This window comes from Lemur catta, chromosome 14, assembly GCF_020740605.2.
Source record: "Lemur catta isolate mLemCat1 chromosome 14, mLemCat1.pri, whole genome shotgun sequence".
In the NCBI taxonomy this organism is placed as follows: Eukaryota; Metazoa; Chordata; class Mammalia; order Primates; family Lemuridae; genus Lemur; species Lemur catta.
In genome coordinates, this window is record NC_059141.1 from 4398205 (window position 1) to 4418930 (window position 20726).

A 20726-nucleotide genomic window follows, 5' to 3' on the forward strand; every position below is an offset into this window, starting at 1 on the left:
TTAGGTCAGTGATAAAGGCGGGAAGGCCAGTGAAAATTTTATAAGGTGGTTAAAAGAAAAAAATGTAGGCTGACACATTGAAAGAGAATCTTCAAACTGCTGCACATATTTGCAGGTAAACAGCGGACTTGGCAGGTAAATAAAATGCAGATTTTTTTTAAATGGAAATTATAATATTATGAAGCCACGATTATTAAACTGCGTCCTTAAGGAACACTTTCACCCAATTCCTTCATTTGCAGGGACTTAGATTCTTCACTCTGAAGGCTCATTCCATGCTAATCCCACCTTTAAGCGCCTGCCTATAAATCACAGAGATCAAAGAGGGAAATTGTGTAGACAAATGTTTAGAGCCCTTGACCACATCTGCTCCCAACTGGTAAGTGCCAGTCAGATGAAAACTGAAAAATGGAGATTTTATTTTCTGTTCATCTAGAGGCAACATGGTTGAAGAGGCACGAATCCTAAAGAATTGGATTTCTGTTAAATTGCTTCTTAAACTTTCATCAATTTTTACCACCCCACCCCCACCCCAGCATTTCAAGCGCCTTTTGCCTTCTTTAAGGCTCCGGACAGGCCTCCCAGAGATGGCCCCAGCTCAGCTCCAGCACTCGGAGCCCCCATTTCCTCGGCTAGAAAAATGAGGAGGCTAAGCTATCCTTTCCACCTAAGAGTCTATGATTCTCCTGTTTATCTACTTTCTACACATGGTATCTTAGTCTGTCTGGGCTGCTGTATCAAAATGTCATAAACCGGGTAGCTTATAAACAACAGATATTCGTTTCTCACAGGTCAGGAGGCTGGGAGGTCCGAGATCAAAGTGCCAGCAGATTGGGTGTCTGGTGAGAGCCCGTTTCCTGGTTCACAGACGGCGCCTTCTCGCCGTGTCCACACACGGCACAAGGATCAAGGGAGCTCTCTGGGTGCTTTTCATAAAAGCACTGATCCCTCATGACCCAATCACCTCCCAAAGACCCCACCTCTAATATCAGCACCTTCGTATTCTTCATACGAATTTGGGGGGGACACAAACATCAGACCATTGCACACAGAGAGACACGGTGGGAATGGGAGTTATTTCTGAGTGGCAGATTATTTAGAAAATACCTGAAGATTTTTTACATCTTTCCACCTTTCATATTGCTTATAGTCTTCTAATAACTAGCAGAGCATAATATTATAACAATAATAGTCATCATTCTAACACTGAAAGATTCTAAGACTCTAAACCAGGGGTCAGCAAGCTGTGGCCTGCAGGCCAAACCTGGCCCACACCTTGGCTTTATACCACCCATAAGCTAAGGATGGTTTCCATCTCTTTTTTTTTTAATTGAGGTAAAACATAACATAAAATTAACCATTTTAAAGTATTCAGTTCATTTAGTATTTGTGCTAAATATTAAATGCTTTTTAATATTTAGCACATTCACAATGTTGTGCAACCACCACTTCTATCCAGTTCTAAAATATTTCATCCCCGAAAACGAAAGTCCATGTGCATTAAGAAGCCACACCCCATTGCCCTGTTTCCCAGTTCTGGCAACCACTAATCTGCTTTCTGTGTCTATGGTTTTGCCTGTTCTGGGCATTTCGTATAAACAGAATCGTGTATTATACATCCTCCTGTGACTGGCTTCTTTCCCTTAGCATAATGTTTTCAAGCTTCATCCGTGTTGTAGCATGAATCAGTACTTCATTCGTTTTCATGCCTGAATAATATTCCACTGTTTGGATATACCACACTTTGTTTATCCATTCATCTGCTGATGGACATTTGGGCTGTTTCTACATTTTAAGAATAGTGCTGCTGTGAACATTTGTGTATAACTATTTCTTTGAACTCTTTTTAATTCTTCCGGGTATATACCTAGGAGTGGAATCATTCCATCATATAGTAATTCTGTATTTAGTTTTTTAACATAGTACCCTCAATTTTGCCCCTTAGCCTGCAAAACCTAAGTATTTATTATCCGGACCCAGACAGAAAAAGTTTACCAATCTCTGCTCTGAAAAGAAATGTCTCACTGTTCCTTTTAGCTGCTTCATGCTTTACAATGACAAAGTACTTTAGTATATATTACCCACCTTGATCTCACTGGCTGTTCATCACTATATTTAGGGGCAAGAAAGGCTGGTGCCAGGAGCCTCACTTTACAGATGACGACAGGCCCCACAGGCTCTACAGAGCCTCACAGGATCCCACAACTGCAAACCCACTTGTCCTTCTATTTTCCCTCCAGCTAATCCAGTCACTGTCGTCTAATATCCCAACAACTGGACTAACAAGGTGTTCCACTGAAGTAGTGTATTAAGGAGGAACTTACAAGCGGCCTTGTATCAATGCTGAGAGACAGGAAACTTAAGGGGAGGTTCTAGGACCTATAAAGTCACAGAAACACTAGTGATGTCCCCAGACTATCTGAAGAACACAGGAGCAGAGCTGTGTAGCTGAATTGCCCAACCCACCAACATCATCAAATATTTATCCAGCATCCATCCTAACTCAGGAAGCCCACCTGGACAGAGCCCCACTTCAGGGAGCTCTCCACAGTCGGGGTGGAAGGAGCTTCCCGGCCGTTAACCCATCACCCACTAGACTCCCAGGCTGACTCTGCCACAGTCCTGGAAGTGGCACCCCACCCAGGGAGATAGCTCCATAGCAACGGGAAGCTCGCAGCTCTCTAGGCAGCTGGTGACATTGTACTAAGATGAAATCTGTCCCTTTGTCTTCATTCAACAAGGTGTGCCAGGGGCCAAGCAGGTGCTGGGAATAATGGAAGCAACACAACTCAGCCCTCACCCTCAGGGGCCCTCTATCCAGCAGGGGACATGAGCGTGGAGCCACCAACTACTGGAGCAGAAGTATGTTGTAGAACTGCAGGGAGCAGGCCAGGCGCGGTGGCTCACGTCTGTGATCCTAGCACTGTAGGAGGCTGAAGCAGGGGGACTGCTTGAGGCCAAGAGCTGGAGAACTATAGGGAGCAACATGCGGAGGGAGGGTGGCTCATTCAAACTGGGTGGAACAAGTAGAGCTGAGCCTGGAAAAGCTAGATGGGTAGAGGGTAAATAAAGGGCATTTCCAGGCAAACAGAAGAGCATGTGCAAAGGCACTGTGGCCTGCCAGAACACACAAGGTTAAGCCCCTCCGAGAAACATGGGTTGGTGGCCAGGGGACAAAAATGCCACAGGCCATGATCAGGGCCACCCAACTAATCTCATCCCTCCCGCACACAGGGGTCTCCGCTCTGGTTCCCAGCCCCACCTCTCCCTCTTCGTGGCCCCCCCAGGCTGATCCTCAAAGCAACATCCCCCAAGAACAATCTGAAGAAACTTGGCCTCCTGCTCATGGTGCCTGGAGGAACAAGACCATTCCTGCCTTTGAAAAATGGGCCAAAGAACATACATGACATTAGGAAGATGTGAAAATAAATACTGTGAAGTTGACAGAGGCACAGCAATTTGGAAGAAAGATAATCACATTTCCCTCCTACTAAACAATTATTTGCCCCTGGTAAAGTCAATTATGTTAAAGAAAATAAGTTATTTCAAAAAAAAAGAAGCTTGATAGGTGCCTTTTTTCCAGCAAATAAAACTCCAAGAAGCGAATGCTCGAGTCCCTGCATTGATGGAGGACGCGGGGCAGCCTGATTGGTACTTCCTAAAGAAAATCTTGGGATGGTCCCCAATTCCCCGATCAACCTGCACGTCATTCCTAAGACCTGACCTCAAGCAAAGCTCGTGTGTGACTCTCGGAAAGAGAAAGAAACACAGCAGGTTTCTAGCAATCTCTGGGCAGCCAGGAGGCTTGGCCAAAGCGCCCCCAACTCCCTCGCGTCTTTCTCTCCTCTTCCTAGTCCTCCCTGACCACATGCACACCCTTCAGGGACCAAGTCATTCAGATTTCCACCTTTTCTTCCCAAATAGCCAGAAGAGACCTTGCTGCTAATAGCACAGTAGCAATAATAGCAGCGACTATTAAGTGTCCACTACGAGTCAGGCCACCTCGCCCTGGGACACTGGTAAACATCTGAGCCTTTTCACTGGTCACAACTGGAAGGAAAGTGCTACTCCCGGGATCTACTGGGTAAATGCTGCTCAGCACCCTGCAAGCTGCAGGACAGCTCCCCAGGACAAGTTACGTGGCCCAGAATGTCAGTGGTGTGGAGGTTGAAAAGGAGGCTTGACATGAATTAGCTCATGTAACTCGCGAGTGACTCTGTGAGGTGGAAAGTGCTGTTATCGGCGTTGGACAGGGAGCAAGCTGGGCCAGGGCTGCAGCCACACATGATAGGCAGCAGCGGGGGGACGCGAGCCCCCACTGCAGGCTGGCCGTCATGGGCAGCCTCCCTGGAAGCCCCTCGTCTGTGTCAATGTCATTTAATATTTGCAGGGACAAGGCCCCCAGACTCAGGCAGGTCGCTCTGCAGGCAGCACAGGCTCCCGCTGGGCAGGGCTGAGGCTCCCTTCCAGACCTGGGGCTACCTGCTCCAAGCCCGAGGTCCTAACCATTGTGCCATGTTGACCAGAGCTCGTCTCCCTGCCCCTTCTGCTCAGGACTGCCAGACTCCAAGGCATCAGGGCCACTCTCACTGGGCCCTCGGCCCTCGCACAGGCCTGTCCCCACAGCCCGGGGGCAGAACAAAGGGAAGAGTCTCTTCCAGAAGGGGAAGGCACCAGGACCCCGACGCGAGGGGCCTGCGATGCCTGGGGAACGAGTCAAATGCGGCGCCGGCCCTGCCCGGCGAGGCAGGAGAGCAGGAAATGGCAGGCTGTGGCCCAGGACCAGCCGCGCGCTGGACAGGGTGTATCAGGAAGCGGGGCCAAGAAGGCACGAAGCGCATTTGAAAGGGATCCCAGACCGGCAGCCACCTGGAGCCTGAGAGCACCTGACCAGAGAACCCGAGAGCCCGGAACGGATGGTGACTCCGAGAAGACAAAAACTGAACGTGGTTGTTTAGTGGGGAAAAAATATGATTCACAATACGTTATCCACAGCCCTGAAATCCCCCAAAGTTCCAAAACCCAAAGGGTTTTTTGTAATTCATTTAATGGCAAAAACATAGCCTGAGCAGAGAGGAGGCTAATTACGGATCAATTCCCTCATATCGTGAATGTTCACACACAAAGCAGCAGCGCCCACGTACTGGACCACGGGGTGTTGCCCAGACCTGCTGGGGGGTGTCCGGCATGGGAGCCACACGCACAGCTGTCACCTCTCTCACTGTGACAAATGAACTCTGAAACATCACTGGGGCCTCAGGAGTATCAGATAGGGGACTGCTGGCTGTCCCAGAACACATGCCCCATGAGCATAGCTCTGGGTCACCAGTGTCTACGAACAGAGTGGGCAGGCAAACAGGAAGGAAGGAAGGTGGGAAGGGAGGAAGGAGAAGAAGAAGGAGGGAAGAAAGGAATTATTTGAAGGCAGAGTTTCCTGTAATTTTTCTGTGGCTTCAGATGCTTTCATAGCTGAGGCTGGGACACCCCACCTTCGTCACACTCACCCCGACACACAGGCTCCACTGCCCGGCTTGGCTGCCTACACAGAATGCCCATCTACTCACAACAGGAATCAATTACTCCGCAACTTGTCTAGCAATAAATGAAAAGCACAAAACTTTAGGGAAAGTAAAGCTCACAATGCTACACTGCCTTTCCCAATTTAACATATTAACTGCCATGTGAGTTGTATTTAACGCACACTAGTTTTAAGCCCAGGGCCTCGTGAAGCGCATGTAACTCTCACACGTCTCTTTACCCTGGGAGCCGCATGGTGCACAGGCAACTCACACTGCCATGCTGTAACATATGTGTTACGTGATGCAGGGCCCCCTGGGCAAAACCCTGCAATTAGTTCGTGGATATCTTACTTGTTGATGCTCTTATTGTTACAATTAATATTGACAATGCAATTGCATAGAATTCATGCACAGAAAACAATAAAAAAATAATAAATTTTCGTTAAATTAGAAAGAAATCATTTTGTTTTCGAAGTTTTTATTCTATTTTCATGAGAGAACACTGGTGGCCCCAAGGAAAAAAATTTTTTTCTCGTGTGGCAGTCAGTCTGTTAAAACAATCACCAGAAATTGCATATTTTCTCTATAATAAGTTAATATTAATCACATAATAATTTAATATGAGTAACTTGACATTGAGTAACACTTTCTCCTCTGAAAGCCCTTCCACATACACTGTCTTGCTCACTCCCCTGGCACAGCTGAGAGACACACAGAAGTGCTGGATCTGCCCAGGAACACCGGACCCAAGTACTTTAGCTCCCAATCCAGGGCTCTCTACACCACACTATGACGTCCCCGCACCTAACTTGAAGTCACTGCAATTCTCACTGATTTGACTTCATAGCTTTTCAGTGCATGACTAGTCATAAAGACCAGTGTTATTTCAGACTATAAAGATTCCATTCTACAAAGAGACAAACAGCAACACTTAGAAACAAAGGCACAGTTCTCATTAGAGGCTTTGGCACTCAGCCTTCTGATGCCAAAAGAATTCTACAGACTCAGAACAGGATCTGGGGGTGCGTCCAGTCTCGGATGGTGACAATAAGAACTGCCAGACAAACATGAAAAAGTATTGCTCCTGGGCTCAGGACACTCCGAGGAACATCTTGAAATCTACAGGACATAAGCAGCAAAATACACACAAAGGAAAAAGGCAGCAGCTGTCCTCCTTTGCATCACTTCTTGTCTGTGTAGAGACATGAACATCTGTTCTCCCACGTGACTTTCAGGTGTGAGGATGTACAATGTCTGCCCTCGGTGCCAATTATGCTAACAGGTCCATCCTAACACTCTTCCCAATTAATAGAAAATAAGCTTCAACAGGAAGAGACCACCACCATCCACGTTCTCCTCTTCCTGCAGAGCACACAACCAGACTACACTTTCAACCCCACCTGCTGCAGGTCTGGCCAGGGACAGAGGTCAGGGTGAAGGAACGTGAGCAGAAGGGACAGGCCCTACCTCTAGCCCTGGCCAGGAAGAAATCTCCCATGTGCTTTGATCTCTGTCTTTCCCCATCCACAATTCAAATGCCCGGAGCCCAAGAATCTCATTAAGGGCAGATTGGCAGAATCAAAGGAGTAGGGGACCCTCAATGGCAGGGTGGAGAAGTCACCCAATTGGACTATGACACAAATGAAAAACTAACTTTCATTGTATGAAGCCAGCAAAATGTTGGAGCTGTTTGTTACAGCGGCTAGGCAACCCTAATTCAGACAGGAAATCACAATTGTTAATTTATATAAAAAAGTATACCTAATGTAACTAAGTTCAACAAATCACTCAAGATAGCATATAAATTGTGCATCACACTCCAGAGGAAATGCAGCAGCAAGTCACACCTAAATAACTCTAAACAGCAATTGCATCAGGATAAAGACTCAAAATGACGTTCCTGATGAGAGATTTATCCAGAGAGGTTTTGGAGATCCACCTTCATCTTGTCCCTACGGGACCCCCTGAAAATCAGTGAGAACTATTGCCTCCCATCGGACTTTGGAGTGGAGGATAAAACTTTTCTGACCCTCACCTTGGAACAGGAAGGGGCTGCAGAAGCAACAGGTCCACACTGGACATCCAGGGAGGGCTTGAATTAGAGATTCAGTCTGGGGCAACAAAAGGCTCCCACTTACAAAACAATCAATCAAGAACAAAAGAAACTAACATTATCAAGCACAGACCAGGGGCCAGGTTCCTGCTAGATTATCTCTTTATCCTCAGAACTACCCAAAGAGGTTGGTGTTATCACCAAATTTACAAAGAAGAAACTCAGGATTAAGATGAATAACTCACCCAAGGTCACTTGCCTGATAAGACACAAACCTGATGTTCAGAAACAGATGTCTACAACCCCAAACCTGAGATCTTTTGATGGCACACACCACATCCTGAGAGAAAGAACCCTTTTCTCCTCAAGGCACCCAAATGAAAATTTAACACGCTGACAGACATCTGTCTGGAGTGAAACCATCTGCCTTTTGCAGACAGGGAGCGCCCATGTGTACAATCAGTTTCCCACCTGCATGCAAGTGAGTGGATGACTGCTGAGCGCAGGGACAGCACGGTGCTTGTAACCGATCACCAAGAAGCCCAGCATCATTTATTTGTCACAAGTCAAGCCCCCCCCCCTGCCCCATTAGCTCCTGAAATTAAAGTGCTCTTATGACTGCAAGGTCACTGAGGGCTGTGATGTGACTGGGAGGAGAGCCAGCTTCGTGGACTGCAGTGTGAATAGCGCTCCCTGGAGTTGTGCGGTGGGACAGCCTTGGGACAGTGAACGTGCAATACCAGCAACAAAGGCCCACTCTTTGCCATCACCGTAGAAACGGGATTCCAGAACCAGAGTGAGGCTGGACCTCTACTCATGCTATTCTACAAAAACACAAATGGTAAGAAACTGGGAATGAGTCAAAGCGGGATGTGTCAACACCCTACCAGCAAACGCAGATGAAGCCCAGGCGGGTCCAGCTGGATGAGACTGTCCCCAAGGAAGAGCTGGGAGAATCATCACACTCAGAGAGCCGCTCAAGTTCCTGTTTGGGTCTCAAACTACCTGATTGTTTCGTTCTGTCACTAACTTGACTACAAGGAATTTCCAGGTATGAACACAGAAGTAAATTAGAGTTGCGAGCCTTGGGAGGGAAGAAAAGGCAGGAAAAAAAAAATCAAAGGCCACTAAAGACAGAGGGAAACCCTGGATGAAGAGTCTTACGTTATCAAAATCATACTATTATGGGCTGAATTGTGTTCCCCCAAAACTTACGTCAGAGCTCCAACCTCAGAAGTTCAGCACCTCAGACTGTGACATATCTGGACACTAGGTCTTTAAAGAGGCGATTCAGTTAAAATTCGGTCTTTTGGGTGGCCCTAATGGAGTCTGACTGGTGTCCTTATAAGAAGAGGAAATGAGGACACAGACACACACAGCAGGAAGACCTTGCGAAGACACAGGGAGAAGACACAGTCTGCAAGCTAAGGACAGCGGTATCAGAGGAAACCGACCCTGAGGATACCTCACTTCTAGCCTGCAGCACTGTGAGAAAATAAAGTTCTGAGGTTTATGACACCCCCTCTGTGGCGCTTTGTCACGACAGCCACAGCACACTAAGACACACACTTTACACACTGATTTCCAAGCCAGCCAAAAAGCACTTCCCGTCATATTAACAAAAGCAAAGGTAGGAAGAGCGCTACTGCTGTTTGCATAGCAAGGTTTCCAAGCTGCATCAAGGCACACCCGTTTCTACAACCTCAAGGCCAAGCATTACCATCCCTTTTAGAAAATCGGGACAGTAAGCTAGGAGAGGTTCAAAGGCTTGCCCGGGCCACAAGCAAGAGAAGGTGCCCCATCTGGACCCCTCCCTGGGTCACCTCCTCATTGCTTCCTCCCTGAAGACCTTCTCCATACACTGAAGTTTGAAGACTGAACATCTGGACCAGCGCCAGCAGTAGGAAGCGGTGTTATTTCCACATTGCTGGACCTGCCCACTAGGCCTCCCACCCCACGAAGTCTTTTCTAGCTGGACTCAGAGCCCCCCCCACCCCGCCCCCGCCGGAACATGCTCAGCAATTTCACAGCTCAGCAGCCCGCTCCTGCCAGGCCCCCGCCAGCACCCCCTCGGTCAGCTGCCGAGACACGGGCCCCTGCACACTGGCTCCCAAATTAGACCAAGATGTCACTCAAGGAAGGGCAGCAATCGGCCAAATGCAAACACCAACTGTAATGAAAGACCACTACACACCTATGAGACTGGCTAAAATAACCAACAGGGACAATGACAAATGATGGTGAGGGTTGGGAGAAACTAGATCACACATACACTGCTGGTGGGAATGTAAACTGGTATGGCCACTTTGGAGAAGTTTGGCAGTTTCTTAAAAAGCTAAACATCCCAGGAGCACACATCTCAGCATCTGCACTCCTGGGCATTCATCCCAGAAAATGACTTATGCTCACAGCAGCTTTATTCGCAACAGCCCAAACCCAGATGTCCTTCCACAGGTGAACAGGTAGACAGTATGTGGCAGATCCACACCATGGAACACAACTCAGCAATGAAAAGGGACACGCCTGAGAGAAACAACCACCTGATGAATCTCCAGAGAATTACACCGACTGAGAAACGCCCATCCCAAAAGGTCACATCCTGTGTGATTCCACCTATGTAACATGCTTGAAATGACAAAATTATAGAAATGGAGAACAGATGAATGGTTGTCAGGATTTGGGGCAGGGAGCATGGGGGGAGGGGTGTGGCCGTAAAAGGACAACATGGGGGTCCCGGTGCTGAGGAAACATTCTGTGTCTTGCTGTGTGAATGTCAATAGTCACTATCCTCCTGGCTCTGACGCTGTACTACAGTTTTGCACAATGTACCCTTGGGGGAAACTGGTAATTCAGGCTCTCTCTGAATTATTTCTTACAACTGCATGTGGCTATAATTTCCTGAAATGCAAAGTAAACGAAAGAGAAGAAGGAAGGAACTGAGGGAGAGAGAGGGAGAGGGGCTGCGGAGGGGAGAAAGAACATGCTCGAGCGCACTTGCCTTAGCACCGGCCCTGCTGTGTGTCCGCCACACCCAGCAAAGGACTCGGCCTATTTCTTTCTCCATGTTTTCACCACCTGCATCCACAGAGGTGATGAAAGAATAAGAAAAAGAACTACAGCATACCCTAAGACAATCCTTATCAGATGTCTGATATTCTAGGCAAACTCTGGCACAGCAATAAATTTAAAATTTTTATAATGTTTCCAAAGTAAAATCAGGTTTGTAGAAATATAATATGCCCTAATTTGGTTTTGCTGCAACTTCAGTGAATGAAAATGTCTACGTTTCTATTTACTTATGATCAAATTTAATTTTTCTTCCTCAAAGTAGCAGCTTGCTTGCTACTCTAGATAACAAAAGACATCTCTCTTCACCTCCCACACTCCCAAATTTATTTGGATATTATACTATTCTCAGCAATTATCATCAATCAGAGCTAACGTGGGCACAGACCAGTCCTGCTCCCCGCACCAAGCAAATGTGACTTCCCCCCAGTCAAGAGACAAAACACACCATTAAGAAGTGAACTTTTGAAGAAAAGCATTTTTCCAGCAACCGTGACTGTTAAATCCAAACTACAAGTTACTTGTCACTATATTTCTAAACTTTGCATTTTATTAAATAAAAAAATTAATGAAAGTGGTGCTCCATTCAATGCTTGGCACATCTCAAACATTGTGTTAAGTGCTCCACCAACATCATGTCACAAGTCTTTGTAGCGGGCAGGTGTAGCTCCACTTTATAGATGAGAATACCGAGGCTAAGAGCAAATGAGTAATTTGCTCAAGGGTCCCATAACAAGTAAGAGCCTGGACTTAAAGTGTCTGTAGTGCCAACACCCCACCCCGTCCATGTGAGAGCTCTACTGGGAAGAGGCCAGAGTGAAGAGCATACTTGGGTTCACTGTCTTCAATCAACTTAGTAACAGAGCTCAAGGGCAGACAGAGAACCCCACCCTCCAAGCTGCTCTCCATCATCCATATTGGTTGTCTCTGGCTGTCATAACAAATGACCATAACCTTAGTAGCTTAAAACCACACAGATTCATTGTTTCACAGTTCTACAGGTCAGATGCCCAGTGGCTCAGAGTGTCGGCTGGTCGGGATCTTATCAGGAGGCTCTGGGATTAATCTATTTTCAAGCTCCTCATAGTGTTGACAGAATCTAGTTCTTTGTGATTGAAAGACTGAGGTTTCCTTGCTGGTTGTCAGCTGGGGGCCGCCCTTCTGTGGGCTCTCTCTGGTCCTCGCAAGTGAGCCCCTACATCTCAGGACCAGCAACTGTACATTGAATCCTTCCCAGGCTTGGAATCTGTCTTCTGACTCCTCCTTCCATGACCGAAGTTCCCTGGGCCCACACGATCCCAGTCAATCTCCCCATCTCAAGGTTCATAACCTTAATCACATCTGCCAAGTCTCTTTGCCGTGTAACATGTCATATTCCCAGGGCCTGAGGATTAGGGCATGGACACCTTTGGGGACCATTAATCTGCCTTCCGATGGGAGCACACCATCCTCATGTGTGACTCTAGGACACGGCGCATTGTTTTACCTAATCTTAGGAGCAGGATCCACAGGAACATAATTTTACTGATGCCGGGACATAAGGCTCTGCCTGGCTGGAGGCACTGGGGTAGAGGGATGGGAAAGATCATCTGGCCGTTGTGACAGCTAAGTCATGGTTTATGCCTGTGTTAATACGCCAGGTCCTAAGCAGGACACACCAAACTCAAGGGGAGATGGAGGGGACCTCCTGGTAAATTCACAGGCAGCCCTCCCCCATGGAATGAGTCACAGGGAACCAGCATTTCCTGCCTTTGCAGAAGGAGCCACAAATCAGCTGTTTACTCCTTTCCCATTTTACAAAATAAATAAATAACTGAAGTGTCTCATTTATAAACAATGCTTCCAACAGTTTCCAAGTTCTTGCAAACAATGAGCTCGTGATTCATTCATGGGCCAAGTGGCCAAAGTTGAAGCATGGCCCACCCACAGACCCACCAGAGCCCCTAGAGGGAAACACAGCCCTGTTGTTAGGTTCCCAAAAATAATGCTGAGGTTGGTAAGGGGGAGCTCCAGTAATTTTCCCTTAGGCAGAAACAATTATCTAGTGGGAATTATCTACTGGGAATAAATCGCTACCTTCCAGCACCCATATCCTTCCCCATCAGCTCCCTTCTTGAGAACTACTAAAATCCTCCCTGTGCAAACTCCCAGCCGAGTAGAGAGGCTAGGACGACCCCGATTCGCTCATCCTCAGCTCCCCTTCTGCCCCACTTGGGGAGGTCCAGCCTCCCCCCCCCAATGGGGCCCTAGTTGTTTAGAGTGTGCCATCTTGTCACTTCCACCCAGCTCAGCTGTCTGGGTAGAGCAGAGCAAGCCCCACCCTCTCCTCTACCTGACAGTCACTTATATCCTTCCTAGAATTTCCTGGCAAGACCATCCCATCTACTCTTCTTCTTTGAAAACTTTCCAACACAAAGTATTCTCTTTTTTTCATGCAATTAAAAAAATTTTTTTTAAATCTAACATGTTTTCTTAAAACCAAAGTATCAGCAGGAGGTATGATGTTAGAAGCTACCGCTGTGAGTGCTGGTGAAGCTTCTGGAAGGCGTGTGACTTAATGGGGAAGGGCACAGCCACGCTCTGACCCACAGCTTCTGCTCCAGCGAGGAGACCCTGCTCACCCCACCTGTGACATTCCCTGTGGTCTTCTCCAGATGGTCTCCCACGCTACAGGGTCCTCACTGACACCATCCAGGTCACCCTGGGAGCAGATGAAGGGTATCGAGGTCTCTTTTAAATGTGGTGCCCCAAGGAGAAGCCCCCTCATCAGCTGGCGAGCACAGGACATGGTGGCAGCTGCCTCCAGGAGCCACGCTTCAAACCTAGGATGTGGCACTCACTAGGGGAGTAAGCACAGGCCAGCAATGTACCTTCTCCTTGCTCTGTAAAACAGCAGTGACGATAGTCCCCACTGCACAGGACCAAGCTGAGTGAGCCCTCAGCTGGCGCTGGAGTTGCTCACTGCCTCCTGGACAGGGCTGTAGGATGCTGCCCCTCTGCCTGCCTCAGCCTCTCCCTGCCTGCTCCAGTTCCTCCATCTCTCCATGTGAGTCAGTCCACAGCAGGGACCCCCACTGTCACCACAGTGAAGCCCTCTCAGTTGGAATCTCCACTCCAAACCTCCTTCCCCAGATGCAGACTGACAGGGCCACTTCCATCAGCGTGTGCCCCACACAGACTCCATTAGGAGGTGTACAGGGTGCCGGTCACACACCAGGTCTGCAGAGTCAGAAAGCAGAGCTCTGCCGTGGACCTTCGTGAAGCTGTGTGCGCCTCCGTTTCCTCGTCTGCAAAATGAGGGGAAGCTCAGCCATGTGATCCTGAATCAAGGAGACCCTGCAGTCCTGCACGTGGAACAAGCCCAGTGTGGGCCCAAGGGGGACCCAGGGCCGTCCCAGAACTGTTCCCAGGGCAACTGTGTAGCCAGCTCCATAGTCAGAGCCCACTGCCTGTCACTGACACTTAACAGAGATAAGTAACCAATTCACAAAAAGAAGAGAGCCCTTGAGGACAAGAACTGCCAGGAAGCCTCCCAAAACTCAAACTCGGAGGGACAGTTTTTGAACCAGGTGAGCAGAGGGGCTGGGCAAGTCACTTCTGGTGCAGGGACAGCACCTGCAAGACACAGACCAGACCGGACAGGCTGCTGGGTGGAAGCAGAGCTGCTGATGAGAACATATCCCAGGAAGGTGAAACCTGGGGCGGAGGGGAGGAGAGATCGCAAAAGGCCTTCCAAGCCGGCAGAGGTCGGCCACATGAGGAAGGCGGACCAGGTCTCCTCTGCACTGTGGGGCAGGAGGAAAGTGAGAATGAAACGAACTGGGAAGACTGGGGACCCAGGGGAGCAGCCACAGCCCCGACCTGAGAGGAGCGGGCACGTTAACAGAAGTCAGGAACCTACAGTCCTCGGCAGGCCGGGCGAGGAGGGCAGCAGCCCGCGGCAAGGCTCAGGGGTCTGTTTGTTTTGCCATTAAGGGAAGCCTCCCTCTCTGGAATGTGTACTCGGGTCGAAAAGTAAACTTGCAACCTGACTCCCTCCACCACTCACCCTCGGGAAACGACAAAGAGCAGCGGAGCAAAAACAGGCCCCGCCCCCCCGGACGGGTCCCTGGGCCTGGGGACACCGGAGCGCGCGGCCGCTCCGCTGCTCTACTCTGTAGGGTCGGACACCGCGCGCCGCAGGACCGCCAGGGTCGCGCACGCCTCTCCCCGCTGGGGCAGAGCGGAATGCTTAGTTTTGACCACTGCATCGTGAAACTGTCCGTCCGAAGCTCCAGACAACAACACCAGTTCCTCCAAGAAGCAAAAAGGCTCAGCAGAACAATGCCCCCCGGGCTTCCCTGCCCAGGCCCAGCAAAACGGATGGCTGCGCTGTGGGCAGAGCTGGGGCACCCGGGAGGCGGAGGTGCCGGGGAACCGTAGGTTGGAGGGGACACCCTCGGGAGTGACACGCCCGCCCCCACCCCCGCGTGTCCCCGGCCCGGCGCCACCGGGCTCGAGCGGGGCACTACCCGCCGGGGGGCGCAGGGCCAGCGGGCGGCCGGCCCGGGGTGCGCTCGGCTCTGCCCGCGGGGCGGCGGCGCGGGCTCGGGGCGGAAGCGCGTCTCCCCGGCCGGCGCCACCGCTCCGTGTCCCGCCCGCGCCGCCCGGGGTCGGCGGCAACAGGCGCCCGGGCACCCCCGCCCCGCCCGGCCGCGCGCCCAGCCCGCCCGGGAAGTTCGGCGAGTGGCGGGCGCGGGGTCCCGCGCGAAGCCGGGCTGCGTGCTCACCCACGCCGTATTTCTCCTCGCGCTTGGTGGGCACCCAGCGCGTCATGGTGCCGCGCGGGCCGGGGCGCCGCCGCCAGAGCCGCCGCCGGTCGGGCAGGAAAGTCCGCGCCTAGGCCGCCATTTTCCATCCCTCGCGAGCCGCGCAGGATGGGGAGGAAAAAGTTTGCGGCGGAGGCGGTGTCATGTGGGACGGGGCGGGCGGAGCGTCGCGGGCCGGATGGGAAAGGCCGGGAACGCCGGCGAGAGGCGGGACGGCCGGGGCTGCGCTGCGCGCCGCCTTCGCGCGCCCCGGCCGGACCCCGCGGCCGCCCGGGACCCGCCGGAGCCCAGCGCGCCCCGCGGCCCGACCTCGCGCACCCGCGGGCCGGAGGCCGCTCACTTTCCGCGGGCCTTCCTGCGGCCGGGAGCCCTCGGGGACCGGCTCCCACGGTGAGGGGCGCGCCTGGAGCACCGGGGCCGGGAACGGCGATGACTGGGGTTCTGGGCCTTGTGAAACCAGCAGCCGGCTCAGCGCCAGGTTAGACCGGCGCCTGGGGATGTACTGTCCCCAATTCAGGTTCCTCCCTGGTGGACAGCCCCTGGGAGGGGCCTTCCGGAGCGCGCGGTTCACTCTCTCGCTCAGTGTAAGTGAGCACTGACCTAGCCCAGCCTGCCGGCTGCAGGGTGGGAGGTGATGAGTAAAGTGACAGCGCACAGGTGAGTCAAGGCGTCCTACGCCGCGCATCGGTGTGGGCTGGCCCTTAGTGCCTGGCAAGGACACCCAAATGGGGTGGAAAGAGATGGCACAGCGCCGCTGAGGGCCTGCCTGCCAGACGAGGTGGCCTCTGGCCTGAGTGTTGAAGAGTGGAGTTATCCACAGAGGCCGGGAGGAAGAAGCCCGCAGAGCGCTGCTAAGGCCCTGCAACCTCAGCCCTCCTGGGCTTGTGCCCACTTCTTCTGCTAGTTCAGTGGAACTCGAGGCGGAGCGAGGGATCCGGCAAAGGAAACCCCAGGCCAGGCCTGCAGCAGAGACTGAGCTTGCAGGAACTTGGTCTTCACCCTGTGTGGGAGTCGTTCTCAGACTCGTCCCCCACACCAGTCAAAGCTGGGAGCTTCAGATTGCTCCAAGGAAAAACTTAAAACAACACACGTCTGTGTATTTTTACTATAATTTCAGGAAAGAATAGACAGTAAAAACCAAGAAAAGGAGAAGGGACATAGCCCCAAGGGTTGAAGGCAGCCGTTTAAATGGAGTAAATTTGGGTTCATGGCATACTAACTGGGTGTCCTGGTCTCTTTCAGGCCCCCAAGGGTCCGTGACAACTGCAGTAGGCCTGGAGCTGTCAAGGATTGCAGGGGAGAAGGTGGAAAGGAGTAGCCACAGGGCCTGGGAAAGGCCAGGTGGGCACTGCCCTGCTGGAGAATGGGCATCACCTGTCCTCAGGGCCACACTGAGCTGGGGCCCTGTCAGCACTCCACCCAGAGTGCAGGGTAAGTAAACAGTCTGGAATGACTGGGGAGCTTTTCAATTTCTGTGGGTGAGAGAGAACATGCTATGTTCAAGAGGATGTGTGTGATGTAACAGTCCTGGTTAATCAACCACTGATTCATAGAAAGTTACAGGCCCTGTTTTACTGATTAGGAACTTAAATCCCACAGAGGGCAATGGCGTTTTGCCAACGCATTTGCCCAATGCATTTTGTAAGACTGTCATATGAATTTTTATAAATCAGAATTTTGAAACTCCATGTATGGCCAAGCATAGTGGCTCACACCTGTAAATCTTTGGGAGGCCAAAGCAGGAGGATCACTTGAGGCCAGGAGTTCAAGATCAGTCTGGGCAAGATAGCAAGACCCTGTCTCTAAAAAAAAAAAAAAAATTACTGGGGCGTAGAGGCATGTGCCTGTAGTCTCAGCTACCCAGGAGGTTGAGGTGAGAGGATCACTCCAGATAGACCACAGCCCATGTGTTTGAGACAATGTGGTTTTGGTCATGTTATTGTGATGTGTGCCCAAGCTTGGCTGAGAATTTGTACGTGTGGCTACAGTCATTTGAAGCTCTGAGAAGGTTCTTCAATGTCCCTGGCTAGCTCAGGCACTGGTCTCATCTTGTGGCTGTAAAGTGAGTCCAGTCCATGGCCCTGGTTTATTGCCCTGTGGTTGCATGAACTCGAGACTGGCTCCATCTCCAATTTCAGGAGCCCTGGGCATTGTGGTCAGTTGGCGTTTTTAACTTCTGAGTCGACATGGCTGGGCCACAGGTGCCAGTTGCCCTGCCAGGTATCTTGCAGGTCTTGGATCGGTGCCATGCGTGAGGGCACAACCAGCCCAAGAATGCTGGGCTCCCGGTGGCCCAGTCCCATTCACCAGTGGGAGATCAGGCTAGTGACCCCCACCCCAAGATATGGCAGAATCTTGGGATACTGTCATGAAAAGCATAATCAACATTACAGTTTTAAATCTTGAAAATTAAATTTTTAATTTCTTTTTAGTTCGAAAAAAATTTCCACATTTGCAAAGCAAATTCAAGAGGTAAATTCAGCAAAATCTTGCCTGGTGGAGATCCCAGAAGGCATAGCGAGTCAGTGGGGGCATGTTTCCTGGGGGAGGGGGAGTGAGACTGGGGCAAGGATTTATAGATTTTATGCAGGGAAAGGGGCTTGGTCACAGACTGGTTGCCCATTGAAAGGGGAGGGACACAGCCTGCAGGGAGGCATCTGCCTGCTGCCTCTTGGATCCAGTGGCAGATCGGGGCATCAGATCAGGGGCCCAGGTCACAGTGCACAATGTCACACAACACAAAAATGTACAATCAAGACTTTAGACCTAACTTTCAGTTTACAGGACATAAGTTGAGGATCAAGTTAAAAGACACTACAAGAAATATAGTCAGACAGAGCTAGAAGGTGGGACATGCTACTGGACACTGGTCTGACCTCTTCAAAAGTCAATATTATTGAACAAGAAGGGGTTAGTGGAGAAGAACTGTTCTAAATTTTAAAAGATGTAAGAAATACAACATTCAAACGTACTGCGTGGTCCTTGGCTGGAAACTACTGTTAGTGACCCAACCCTAAAAAATGTTCAGAACAAGAGGGGATTTGAAATATGATCAGTATTAAATGGTATTAAAAAATTATTATTCATTTTGTTAGGTGTAATAATAGTATTATTTGGTTAGATGGAAAAATGTCCTTATATTTTAGAGATGCATGCCGGAGTGCTTACAAGTAAACCATCATTGTGTTTGTCATTTACTTTAAAATACTACAGGAAAAAACAAACAAAAAAGATGAAGCAAAATTGTTCAATCTAGGTACGAGTCTATGAGTGTTTACTTTTTTCTACATGTTTGAAATTTTTTGTAAAATAAAGTCCAAGTGGGGTTAGGAGGGACTTGAGATTGAAAAACCAATCTGAGAAACCTCCTGGACTGGCCTCACGCTGATAGCCTGGTCTCTGCCTCCACACTCCCCGGTGCTCTGCTCAGTGTTCTCCATGGAGATTGTTAAGGCAGACCCAAGCTGTTAAACTTCAGCCAGCTTCGTGGAGCAAATATGCTATTAAGTAGAGGATGCTTCACACTGCGCCAATGTGCCTTATGGGCAAATGTGATGGTGAATATAAATGCAGGCCAAGCAGTCCTCCCCATACTGTGTACACAAGGAAATGAGCTCTGGAGCTGGGGCCCGGGACGTTGGCAGGCGGAGCACCCTAGAGTGGATGCAGCTCTGGATCTAGGCTGCGGCGGCCTTGCCCCTGGAGGCCAGACGCTCAGACCCCTCCACCTCTGGGCATCTGGGTTCTTGACAGTGCCATGTAGTGTTCATGGAATCAGGCAGACATGTGACCAGGACCTTGGCAGCTGTCAGACTCTGGGACAGTTACCTGACCACTCTAAGTTTCCTCATTTTTAAAGTAGTCTGACTTCTAGGATGTTGTGAAGATGTAACAAAATAACGGTAGCAGAGCTTAACATAGGTAAGGACTCCAGGTGAAACAATGGTTTTCTGATATTGGACATCAGATGGTGCAGCACTGTGATCCCTGAAAGGAGAGAAACACGAGCTGCACCCTACAGTTGCCCGACTGGCTTCCTAGAAGCAGTTTCTGAGTTGCAGCACAGGAAAGGAGAACAACAGAGCCTGGAGTCCGGCTGAGTGAAGGCAGGTGTTGGAGTTCACAGAAGCCAAGGTGCCAGGATTTGCAGGTCGGAGTGCCCAGGAGGAGGGAGCTGCCACCCAGAGAAAGCCAGAGCTCTGCAGGAGGGCCACCCCGAGTCTCTGGCTGAGGACTGGTCTCTGCATGTGTGGGGTGAAGCTCCTTGAGGCTGGCAGCAGAAACAACTCCAGAGAGTAACAGACTCAGAATAATCCTCAAGCTCACACGGTGGTTAATGTTCCCTGCAGCCAGTGTGGAAAGGCCTCACAATATACAAGGTGTCAGACAAAGGCCTCCAAAGAATCACATCACAGTAGGGCTAAATTAGCCCTAAACCAAAGGCCACTCTGGTAAGTAAGAAGAGCAAGCTCAAGCGAATGAAACTGACCTCGAGTAACTTAACTGCATGCTAGAACAAAGTACAACAGTATTTAAAAGAATACAATGAAACCCAGAACCCAACAATGTAAAAGTCATGATGTCCAGCATCTAGTCAAAAATTACCAGCCATGCAAGTTGTAGAGAAATATGGCCCACACCTGGGGAGGGAAAAATCGATCAGTGGACACAGATGCACAAATGACAGGGATGATGGAATTAGCAGACAAAGACCTTAAAGTAGTGTTGTAAGTATGTCACATGTGCCCAGAAAGATAGAGGAAACCAGGAACATAATAAGGAAAAAACCCAGAAGCCATAAAAGTCAGAGTCAAGGCCAAAAATGGGAGCTGTTATTGTCCTGGTGGGATTGCTGGTAGCTGACTCCAGCTGGCAAATTCCAGTGTTCTTGTGGCTTCTTCCTTTTAAACTCAGAAGAGATCTTCCTGACTTGGAGAGTGCTCACTGTCCCTGTTCTCAGCTGTGTGAATTACAGTCGGTATCTGCTGGGTTTGTCTGCCCCACGCACTCCTCCTCCGGGTAACACCGCCCTGATTGTCCTTGGGGATCCACCGTCAGGGGTGGAATTGTGTTCCCCCAAAATTCACATGTTGAAGTCCTAACCCCTAGTACCTCAGAATGTGACTGTATTTTGGACAAAGAGGCTTTAAAGAGCTAATTAAGGTGGACATGACAGACATTGTTCTTATGCCCCCTTTGCTATGAGGAGGTTAATGGGAGCTGGGCTGCAGCCCAGGCATCCATGCTTGGCTCCAGCTGCTCTGAGATCAGCAGCCCAAA

At 50.1% G+C, this 20726-nt stretch overlaps 1 protein-coding gene and 1 long non-coding RNA gene across 7 annotated transcripts in view; one reads left to right on the forward strand and one right to left on the reverse strand.

Moving 5' to 3' along the window:
- The window catches only part of DOCK1 (dedicator of cytokinesis 1), a 469449-nt gene extending 453868 nt beyond the window's left edge, over positions 1-15581 (reverse strand). For 2 of the 3 annotated variants that reach the window (XM_045569236.1, XM_045569238.1), the window contains exon 1: positions 15408-15554. In XM_045569236.1, the coding sequence (XP_045425192.1) occupies positions 15408-15453 (46 nt within the window). In that variant the 5' untranslated portion in view covers positions 15454-15554. Of the gene's footprint in view, positions 1-15407 lie in introns of all 3 variants that reach the window. The other variant, XM_045569235.1, reaches the window with a different exon arrangement.
- A 141-nt stretch (positions 15582-15722) lies between these two features.
- LOC123650031 overlaps positions 15723-20726 on the forward strand; it is a 34404-nt gene continuing 29400 nt past the window's right edge. For 3 of the 4 annotated variants that reach the window (XR_006739231.1, XR_006739229.1, XR_006739232.1), the window contains exons 1-2: positions 15723-15836; positions 16689-16877. This is a non-coding gene — a long non-coding RNA (uncharacterized LOC123650031). The other variant, XR_006739230.1, reaches the window with a different exon arrangement.